This window comes from Leguminivora glycinivorella, chromosome 16 (genome assembly GCF_023078275.1).
Source record: "Leguminivora glycinivorella isolate SPB_JAAS2020 chromosome 16, LegGlyc_1.1, whole genome shotgun sequence".
Lineage (NCBI taxonomy): Eukaryota > Metazoa > Arthropoda > Insecta > Lepidoptera > Tortricidae > Leguminivora > Leguminivora glycinivorella.
Window position 1 is genome coordinate 4,820,195 of NC_062986.1, and position 10,887 is coordinate 4,831,081.

The 10,887-nt window shown below is 39.4% G+C and overlaps 2 protein-coding genes and 1 long non-coding RNA gene across 3 annotated transcripts; 2 read left to right on the plus strand and 1 right to left on the minus strand.

The window, feature by feature from the left end:
* The first annotated feature begins 342 nt into the window (after positions 1–342).
* On the plus strand, positions 343–4,816 carry LOC125234783 (DET1- and DDB1-associated protein 1). Its single transcript, XM_048141180.1, has 4 exons — positions 343–491; positions 597–735; positions 2,296–2,357; positions 4,011–4,816. Exons 1-4 carry the CDS (start codon positions 489–491, stop codon positions 4,110–4,112), a joined length of 306 nt encoding a protein of 101 aa, XP_047997137.1. The 5' UTR covers positions 343–488; the 3' UTR covers positions 4,113–4,816.
* A 9-nt stretch (positions 4,817–4,825) lies between these two features.
* LOC125234784 lies at positions 4,826–7,065 on the plus strand. Its single transcript, XR_007178026.1, has 2 exons — positions 4,826–6,310; positions 6,875–7,065. It is a non-coding gene; the product is annotated as an uncharacterized LOC125234784 (long non-coding RNA).
* A 1,813-nt stretch (positions 7,066–8,878) lies between these two features.
* On the minus strand, positions 8,879–10,584 carry LOC125234518 (inactive selenide, water dikinase-like protein). Its single transcript, XM_048140785.1, has one exon. The coding sequence runs from the start codon at positions 10,476–10,478 to the stop codon at positions 9,273–9,275; it is 1,206 nt and encodes a 401-aa protein (XP_047996742.1). The 5' UTR covers positions 10,479–10,584; the 3' UTR covers positions 8,879–9,272.
* Between the last annotated feature and the right edge of the window lie 303 nt (positions 10,585–10,887).

Consider the following 10,887-nt stretch of genomic DNA (forward strand, 5'->3'; position numbering starts at 1 on the left):
AATTTCGTAAATAACGGAAAATTATAAAAGTTTTTTTAAGTTCCCGCCAGAAGGAAAAAATCTATGCCTTCCGGTGACCTTGTGTAAAAGTTTTCATTTGTGGTATGAAATGTTTATGGTAGCTGTAATTTATCTGTGAAGCATATGATTAAAGTTATAAAAATCTAGAATTTAATAATCATAGTAATGTTATGACTTAAAGTAAAGAGTAATGTTTAAAAATATAATTTATTTACTTTAAAGCAAACTTCAAAATTTGCTCATTATTTCCGCTAGCAATATTGTAACGGCTGCATAATTTTTTAGTAAGCAACACTGAACACAGCGACTGTCATTCTCATCTGGTTTTGGAGCTCGGCTTGCAAGTGTTTTGCAGTGATTATATTTTTTTAATCCAACTTCTTTATTTCTCGTCCAACGTATATTGTATTTGTGTAATTCTGGTTTCCTCGCTGAGTGGTCCAGATTTTTTTAAATTTAAGCGTACAATGGTAAGTTAGAAATGACAACCATCGAGTGTCTCATATTGCGTACCACACCACGAAATTGCTAGTTCTAGGCATGGCTGGTGTTTATATTTGGCTTTTTTTTTCCAGTCGGTGATCGAGTTCCTGAAGGATCTTCCATCTTACGATGAACACAACTTTACATTATACAACACGGATCATGGCATCAGATACTGCTCTAAAAGACCTTCGATATACCTCCCCACTAAGGACATACCTTCAGAACAGAGTGAGTAAATATGGTTTTATTACTTTCAATCAATCGTAAGGCTTTTAAAATTGTGCTTAATACTGTTTCTATAGTTTACCAGATTTTTTGGTTATGTCTCAAATGGAAGTAGACAAGTGCAGTGCATCTTTGTTTGTTGACATAATGCAACCTTGAAAATTTAAGAGATATCTTGGATGAATTATATATGTCGCAGTAAGATAGATAAAGCCGTTATATGGTTATAACCCTAGGGATATAATTATATGTCGTAACATAGTTAAACGAAAGCGATTAATTGCTATCTTACTAGGAATATAACTATAATGCGTTACTAGTTTAGTCATATAATTATATGACTGGATTAAGTTTAGTGAAATGATTGTAGGCAGGAGTGCGGCGGTGCGGCGGAGGTATAGTTATAACCCTAGGGATATAATTATATGCCGTAACATAGCTAAACGAAAGCGATTCCTTACTAGGAATATAATTATAATACGTTACTAGTTTAGTTATATAATAATATCACTGGATTAAACTTAGTCTAGGGATATAATTATAATACGTCTCTAGTTATGTAATATAGTTATATTACTGGATTAAGTTCAGTAGTACGATTGTGCCTCTCGCCACCATAAAATTACCGGGATTTCCCGGGAAATTAAGAACCGGGAAATACCGGGAGCATGCCCTAACTGTTACGTTTGAACTAATGTAGCTTGGATTCGTTTATTTAGTAACCAAACCTTGTGTACTATGTTCGATACAAAAAAAACTTTGTTCTAACGTCAGTGACGGTGTTGTTATTCCAAATCGTCCCGCTATACGTATTTTAAAACACTGATTTAAACTTGCACGATTTTTACACACATTTAAAATTGCAAACGGGCCTTAATACATAGTAATACGCGATTAAGTCCCGTTTGCAATTTTAAATACCGTATTATAATTATATTCCTAGTAAGATGGTTATGAATCGCTTTTGTTTAGCTATGTTACGTTACGGCATATAATTATATCCCTAGGGTTATAACTATACCTCCGCCGCACCGCCGCACTCCTGCCTACAATCATTTCACTAAACTGAATCCAGTCATATAACTATATGACTAAACTAGTAACGTATTATAGTTATATTCCTAGTAAGATAGCAATTAATTGCTTTCGTTTAACTATGTTACGACGTATAATTATATCCCTAGGGTTATAACTATATAACGGCTTTATCTATCTTACTGCGACATATACAAAAACAAACTATTGGCTTGATAACTTTAGAGTATGTTTATGAATAAGGGGGAAAGTGTGCAACTTCAATTAGGTATGTGACCTTAAGAATTAACCTTAAATAAAATAAATATAAAATAAAAAGCCTTTTATTTCCTGTTATTATGTACCATGAAATTGATTAAAAATTGTTAGTTTTTTTCTCTAGTTCTAATTTAGTTTTTTGTTAGAGATTACATTTATATTTTAAGTAAGTTTACAATTATATCTTTTGATAAACAGGAACCCCTTAGGTGAAGGCCTTAAGGTTAACCTTAAAACATGCATTAAACTATTTTTTTTTGTGTTTTGCAGTAATAGTAACAGAAAAAACAAATATCCTCCTAAGATATCTACACCAGCAGTGGGAGAAAAAGGTAAATGTAAATAACATTAAGTAGTTAACTAAAATTAATTAACTTAAAATTAAATTAACCCATGTAGCGTCCTATAGACACATGGTGTCTATAAATAGTATATAATTTAGGAGGGTAAATTATATACTATTTATAGACACCGTGTGTCTACAGGACGCTTCACGGGTTACTAACTAACCTAAATTAAAATACGTCTAAATACGGCCCATATGGCCGTGCTAAAGATGCTGGCAGCATTCCATTGCTGAACAGCAATGCTTTTGCATTATAATAGCAAGCCACCAGCTCTCTGATCACCAGTAGTATTTATGAACTTGGTGCTCAGCACTAAAAAGTTTATTAGTTTTAGCATATTTATTTGTTCTTTAAGGTTCATACCTATTTACCTATCAAAGTAGTTTACCAATATCTGTTTATCATCATTTCAACTTGTTATCAATCTCAGATCTCAGGTCAAGGATCACCAGCAATAAACTAGTGAACTTTGATCTGCTCATAATTAAAAATATTCCTGTAACTAGGCAGGGCAGCTAAATTTGTTTTAATTTATACCAAATATGGATCACAAATGTTTCTTCAGGGACTCTGTTTTTTTTTAAATAAAATTACCATTGCAATGATTACCAGGGGGGGTTACCATGATGTACTAAAGACGTTCAGTTTAGGTTGAGAGAAAGGGACACAGCTATAGCAGTTACATAGCTCCGTCCCTCTCTCTCAACCTAAACTGAACGGCTTTAGCACGTCATGGTAACCCCCCCTGCACGCTTTTTATTTAGTCAGCTTGGCAACTTTTATTATGGGACCTACCCCAAAATACTAAAAAATTGTTTTGTTTCATTTCATACATTTTGGCTTGCTGATATTTTCTACCTTATCTGTACTAAACTACTTTATCCTGTACTAAAATAAACAGCCTGTTCCTAATTGGATGCTACAGTAGAGTCTCCATCAATAGAAATTGCGAACAATGTAAACAAACCAGCCAATTAGGCTTTTGCCGTTTCGTTCGTTGATCGGAGCGCTCCGATCTCGTTCAATCGCTCCGATCTCGTTCAATCGCTCCCATGAACTAGTTCGCTCTTTTAGGTCTTTTGCTCATTTAGTTCAGCCAGACCAGCGACCACTGCGGTCAGAAAGATCAGAACGAATGGGACCGAATAGTGTCAAAATGATACGAACAGTCTACAGATAGTAACATTCTGGGCCGAAAGGTTGTAAGTAACCGAAGTTTAATATGAAGACTTGACTTTTTTTGTTGCTCTGCTAAGTAGCTCTCGCTCGGCGCAGTCACACATTCGTTCTCGATCCAAACCGCTCGCGCTCGCCGAACCTATACTGAACTAAATGAGCAAAGACCGATTCACAGACCACGGAAAGATTCAGTTCATTTCGGTCATTGATGGGATTTTATTCCTAACAGTTCATAGTTCGTGAACGACACAAGCCTACAGCCAATGTAATATGCGTATTCTAGCACTCTTTGATTGTTTTAGGATCATCATGAGATGCACATTGATTAAATAACACAGTGTTTAGCCAGTACTTGACGAGTTAGAAAGGAAATTAAACACAGTTCGAAATTTTGACTACAGGTTTGTTTACATTGTCGCAATTTCTATTGACGGCGACTTTAATAAATTTTATTTCCAGAACAACAACTCCCCCAAGAAACGGGACCAGAGCCACCTCGAGCAGAATGGTGACGAGCCGCGCCCGCGCAAGAGGCCCTGCCTCAACTCCCCGCTCAACTGAAACCTGTAGTGCTTCGGTATCGAACGTTCAAGTGTACGCATTTTGTATTACCGTTTGTATTCTGCTATATCAAAGTGTGGGGGGAGAGGCCCTTGGATAGTTTTAGCTGTGGACACTACTGATATGATACAAATAGAAACCTTAATGCCAGGTTCACACAGAGCTAGTCTCGACGCGAGGCAAATTCCTCGGCAAACGTGCTACGGCCGAGGCAGCGTGTACAGTCAGCGGCATAAATAGCGATGATTTCTGTACCTTGTCGCTTTTAATCGTTTGACAATTTCGTATGACATTTCAAACGAGACGTTAATGTGACAAGGTACCTAATAGAAATCATCACATATGGGCGTGACTGTGCTCGTATTGTTTGGCGAGCACATTGCCTCGCGGTTATAGACCTCTTAAAGATCTGATACATTAATACAAGCTGTACGCGTATGGTTAAGAATGGCTTAAAGAGTTAAGATATCAACAATGTCCACATGTAAAATTGTCCAAAGGCATAAACCTTTCCCCTTATGATTTTATTTTTAAGAGGCATTGAAGTGCCATCTTACGAATAACTTTATTTTATAAGTTTTTGTAACATCCGTCGTCATCAGAAGACAAGTTTAAGAACATTTCATTCCAGTAAATTGTAATTAATTTAATTACTTAGCAGTAGTAAATATTACACTTTTCGGAGTTGTATCTTTCAATGCACTTCAGTAATCAATAACAGTTTCGGTAGATTTGAAAGTTTAATACTTATTTTGTTGTAATAAAATTGCTCTCAGTAATAAAACAAGCAATATGAATAGACTTGATGAAGTATGTGTTCAGTAAGTTAAGCGCTTTGGGCTGGAGATATTTAACCAATAGCGACTCCACACAGAACGAGGCACATCGCGAGGCAAACGTGCTTTCTAGAAGTGCCTCGGCCGAAGCATTGTGCGTTTTGCTCGGCCGAGGCAAGCACAAGACACGTCTACAAACCAATAGCCGGGTCCACACAGAACGAGGCACATCGCGAGGCAAACGTGCTTTGTATAAGTGCCTCGGCCGAGGCATTGTGTGTTTTGCTCGGCCGAGGCAAGCACAAGACACGTCTACAAACCAATAGCCGGGTCCACACAGAACGAGGCACATCGCGAGGCAAACGTGCTTTGTATAAGTGCCTCGGCCGAGGCATTGTGCGTTTTGCTCGGCCGAGGCAAGCACAAGACACGTCTACAAACCAATAGCCGGGTCCACACAGAACGAGGCACATCGCGAGGCAAACGTGCTTTGTATAAGTGCCTCGGCCGAGGCATTGTGTGTTTTGCTCGGCCGAGGCAAGCACAAGACACGTCTACAAACCAATAGCCGGGTCCACACAGAACGAGGCACATCGCGAGGCAAACGTGCTTTGTATAAGTGCCTCGGCCGAGGCATTGTGCGTTTTGCTCGGCCGAGGCAAGCACAAGACACGTCTACAAACCAATAGCCGGGTCCACACAGAACGAGGCACATCGCGAGGCAAACGTGCTTTGTATAAGTGCCTCGGCCGAGGCATTGTGCGTTTTGCTCGGCCGAGGCAAGCACAAGACACGTCTACAAACCAATAGCCGGGTCCACACAGAACGAGGCACATCGCGAGGCAAACGTGCTTTGTATAAGTGCCTCGGCCGAGGCACTGTGTGCGTTTGGTCGGCCGAGGCAAGCACAAGACACGTCTACAAACCAATAGCCGGGTCCACACAGAACGAGGCACATCGCGAGGCAAACGTGCTTTCTAGAAGTGCCTCGGCCGAGGCACTGTGTGCGTTTGGTCGGCCGAGGCAAGAAGAAGGCACGTCTACATCGGATGTTTGCCGCGTGAGCGCATTGCCTCGAGACGTGCCTCGCTTTGTGTGAACCCGGTTACTCTAGAAAGTCATTACCATCTAATCACATCATAAAAATGAACTATCAATTAAATCTCACAAGCGGTATAATCATCTTGATTGTAATGAACTATAATAGTTCACATCTTTTTTTTACATTATCTAATTGGTTATGTCAAATTATGCTTATTGCCTAATAATTGAATCTTATCAGATTAATTTTGTCTCAAGCCACTTTTAAAGATATGCATAAGCATTGCAAAAGCAGAATATTTTTTTTATAAGTTTTGTTTTTAAATATTTTCACTCTTGGGTCAGTAGGTAGGTACCTACAGTGAGTAAACTTTTTTTAAGGTTTGATTCAATGGAATTTGTGTACCTAATTCTAATAGTTATTTGTTATACAAGGGGGCAAAGTTGTATTTTAACGCCGAGTGTGGAATTGAAAAACGAGCAAGTGAAAGGATTCTATAGTTGAACCGCGAGCGAAGCGAGTGGTTCGAGAATAGAATCCTGAACTTGCGAGTTTTTTAACACACGAGAAGTAAAATATATTTGCACCCGAGTGTAACACAAAACTTTTCCCCTCACTATAGCGAGGAAAGCGAGGAAACTACAACGCAAAAATTGCGTTTATCACTGCTTCCAGTAGTTCCACAGGTGGTAAATCATCTTTATTACTAGATTCACCTACTTTTATCAATTTTGAAGCAGATAATTTGACTTTATTCAAGGTCAAATTACTTTACCCACTAGTGGATAAAATGCGTTTTTACCCGCTGGTATTAAAGGACAAAACACGTGTTTCCGAGCTAGTGAGGGAAAAAAGATATTAATACTTTAGTAAGCATTGCAAAAGCAGAATATTTTTTTTGTAAGTTTTGTTTTTAAATATTTTCACTCTTGGTTTTTTTTAAGGTTTGATTCAATGGAATTTGTGTAATTCTAAATTATAATATTCTTTGTATTAGTCTGCGGCTACTTTTACGGGTCGTAAGCAGCTAACAATGCAATAAGTAGATTAATCTGTAATTGTATAAAATGCATGTTTAAATTTTAGTTAAGTTTCATCTTTTTATCTGAAGTGAAAATAAAAAATATACGGATGATTCTGGTGTTTTAATTATGCGATTACGAATCATAATTAATGATATAATGCATCTTATGTAGAATCTAAGATTCCTGCTCATGGAACCCATTGTAATCATATCCAATTAATAACTCAGATGTATGAGACGTTAGATGGCAAGTGCTGGTCAAAGTATGGCTATTTACAGTACAGTCAAGTTCACAAATATGTGTATACATATTTTTTCACCTTATTGCAACGAGTTAGGGTGAAGAAATGTACACATATTTATGAACTCGACTGTACGTATGCCGCTACATCACCGTAATTACGGTTATCTTATCTTAAATCTGATGCGGGGGCCCTTCCGGATACACTTCGACCCATCGGGATTTTTTGTGCAATTACCCCCTACGATCCTTCAGCTATTCAGGATCTTCTCTACCATCTCCACGCATCGGATGATGAGGCTCATGGGTAGCTCTCTGTACTTACTGTTAGGTAATGAGCTAATTAAGCAACTATGTCAAATATTAAAATGGCCATAAATATGTAAGGCACGGTGGAGCAAGAATTAATGGACTGAGAAAACCGAAATTCGCAATTATAGGTCCGCCGGCCTAGCAGAAGTGACAATCGTTCACTCCGCGCATTGTAGTTTTCTCTATCGCTCTTCCGTTTAGTCCGTGCGACAGAGCCAGTAACTTTCGTTCGTCACAGAGCGTGAACGACTGTCACTTCGGCGGGGCGCGTAGACCACTAACATTCGTGCTCGTATCGTTAGTTATCTCTGTCGCACTAAGGGTCCCCCCACAACCCACAACTAGCGTCTCGCGAGCGTAGCGTCGCGCCAACTGTATGACATTGACAACACAGCCTGACGCGGCGTCTTTTTCCATACAGTTGGCCCGACGCTGTGCTCGCGAGACGCTAGTTGTGGGTTGTGGGGGGACCCTTACTATACGATATTCTAAAAAGCGTGAACAATCTTTCTTGTCAGGCTCTATTTGAAAACTCAATAAAGAGGAACAGGGACAATTTAAACTAATCGTAACATTTTCCATGTCTGACTATTAACTAGAGTGCCATTTGATTGTGTCCACTGGTCACATATGGTACTTACGCGTGTTCAAGGAAATGGAAAATCTTACAATTTAACAGTATTGTATCATGCACCATAAAAATAATACAAAGCCTTTGTGTTGCATGGTTTGACTTTAACTATTATTTTCTGCCTTCTAACTCAAGTTAGATACCTACTATTGTAAAGCCTGACCAGAAATATACAGGGTGCCCGGTAATTAATGGACAACCTTTTATCCACCAAGAGGGCACCTTATACTGGTCCAGAAAATCGACTTTAAGGTTTAGTAAAAGTCGCCTGGTTTTCGAGATATTCATACTTTTTAAAATTTCAATGGATATTAATGGACAACCTTTTAACCACCAAGAGGGCACCTTATAGTGGTCCAGAAAACCGACATTAAGGTTTAGTAAAAGTCGCCTGGTTCACTTTTACTAAACATAAATGACGATTTTCTGGACCAGTATAAGGTGCCCTCTTGGTGGTTAAAAGGTTGTCCATTAATTACCAGGCACCCGGTATAATTATATGACTATGGTACATGTTGCGGAATTTCATTAGAACTATTTTCGTCATTCATACTAAACTGTCACTCCATACATCAGAATAACAGTACCCTCCTGACAATAGTCATTTATTTCTGGTTAAGCTTTAGTTGGATTGTTTCAGTTGCTGAACAGAATTATAATGGTCTGAGCTGAGCAGAATGGTTATCCCATTTTATCTAGGAGTGGTGGTATCTAGGTTTAGGTAACAAATGAAACAACACTTGACTGAAAAATAACTTTATTCTAATAATTATACTTATCTCACAATTTGCAGAAATGTTCTCATTGACAAGCTGCAAACAAATGTTAGATGTTAATGGGTACCTAATGGAATTGTTCTCTTAATTTTAATAGTGATAAATCTTACTTAAAATTATAAACACCAAATACTAACTAGATCAAGTCTAAAAGCTTTCTTATATTGATTCTCACAAATAAAATCTTGACTGGCTGTCTGTTAACTAACATCAGCGATAGAGAAAAATGAACTTAAAACATAAAAATGCAGAGACCTAGACCTGTGACAATTAATCAAATTGTTTAATAAAGTTTCCGACTAGGCCTCGTAAGTCAAATAGATATTTTAAAGTTGAGATATCTCCAATAAATGTCAATTTAGTCCTTGGCCGGTACTTCAATGACTCGGGGCTTGTCAATGATGCGGGCAGTGCGGTTGCCCTTCTCAACAATTCCAATAATCCAAGCTTGGTAGCCTTCTTGCTTTTCAATATCCTTGCAGTATGCAGCAGCTTGTTCACGTGGCAGGCAGATCAGCAGTCCTCCAGAAGTCTCTGGAGCATGTCCTTGAAGCAGCTGGAACATGTTTCCACAAGCCTTTGCCACAGCTGCCATCTTGGCGATTACAGGCAGATTATGAATAACAAATGAGACTTCATTTTTCTGGTGAGATGCCAAATTTTGTGCATGGCCAAGCAGACCAAAACCAGTAACGTCAGTGGAGCCATGAGCATTGTATTTATGCATCAGCCTAGCTGCAATACGGTTCAGCCGGCTCATGGAGTCCATAGCTCGATGGTAAGCTTTACGAACATCCTCTTCAGATACAACCAGCTTTATTCTGTTCCAACGTTCAGGCTGGTCGAGCCACTGATGGGCATTTACTGCAACTTGGGTGCCCAGAGGCTTGGTGAGCACCAATACGTCGCCCATAACGGCGTTGTCGGGTACAATGTATTCGTTAGGCTGGCAAATAGTGGTGGCAACCCCCCCAATGGTGCACCAGGGGTTGATAACGGTTTGCCCTCCAGTCACAGAGGTGCCGGCTTCCAGAGCAGAATCCTTGAAACCTCTCATGATGAGAGGAATGACGACATCGCGCTCCTTTTCGGTCATTTTGGTAGAGACGCCAAGAAGCATTAGCATATTGTCACATTCAGTCACACCCATTGCGTAGAGATCGCTTAGAACATTGGCACACGCGATTTTACCCATCATGTAAGGATCGTCGACGAGAGGGTAAAAAAAGTCAGTAGTTTGCACCAAACAAAGCCCGCCGTGCCTCAGCGGCGTCACCGAGCAATCCAAGCCGATGCCGATGCGCGGAATCGCCACATGCATAAACTGATCTTGCTCCTGCTGCGAGTAGTCTTGCTGAAGAGACTCCACAAGTTTACCCAACACATCTTGGGGTACTTTACAGCTTCTTCCCTTTAAATCCGCAAATCGAGTCAATCGGAAACTCGCCTCCAAATCATGAGCGACCGGGTCGAATGGCCGACGCAGAGATAAATTGGGGTTACCGGCCATTTCGAGTTGAGCCGCAGCTAATGAATCTTGCGCTACACTAGATTGATACGACATATTACACTAAAACAAACCAATAACAATATTGTCGTGGAGCTATTAGTACCACAATAGTTCGGAAACCCGACCCAACACGCCGTCCACTGACGCTTGCAAAATGGCGTCTCCTTTTACGAGAAGAAAATGGGGGCCAGAATGTATTTCGGAAAGGCTCCCCCTATTGGTTGATCGGTCACGTAAACAATAAAAGCTTGACTGTGATTGGTTGCAAAGTTTGTTGCCAATGTTTTTGACAAAGAAAACGTACTGAATAAAGCCAAGATTGCGGTGTTTGATCCCGGTTTAACAAGAAAAGTGAATTTTGCGGCATCGCGTATATTTTCATGTCATTTTAATATTGAAGATACGTTACTCATTATTACGTTTATAACAATAAATACGAAACTTAGAAAATACATAATATGAA

What these genes read in the sequence shown, in the direction of transcription:
- LOC125234518 (XM_048140785.1), bottom strand. Translation starts at nt 10,478, where the DNA reads ATGTCGTATCAATCTAGTGTAGCGCAAGATTCATTAGCTGCGGCTCAA.
- LOC125234783 (XM_048141180.1), top strand. An exon ending in GGACATACCTTCAGAACAGA is followed by an intron (nt 736 to 2,295) that starts GTGAGTAAATAT and finishes TGTGTTTTGCAG; the next exon opens with TAATAGTAACAGAAAAAACA. An exon ending in ACCAGCAGTGGGAGAAAAAG is followed by an intron (nt 2,358 to 4,010) that starts GTAAATGTAAAT and finishes TTTTATTTCCAG; the next exon opens with AACAACAACTCCCCCAAGAA.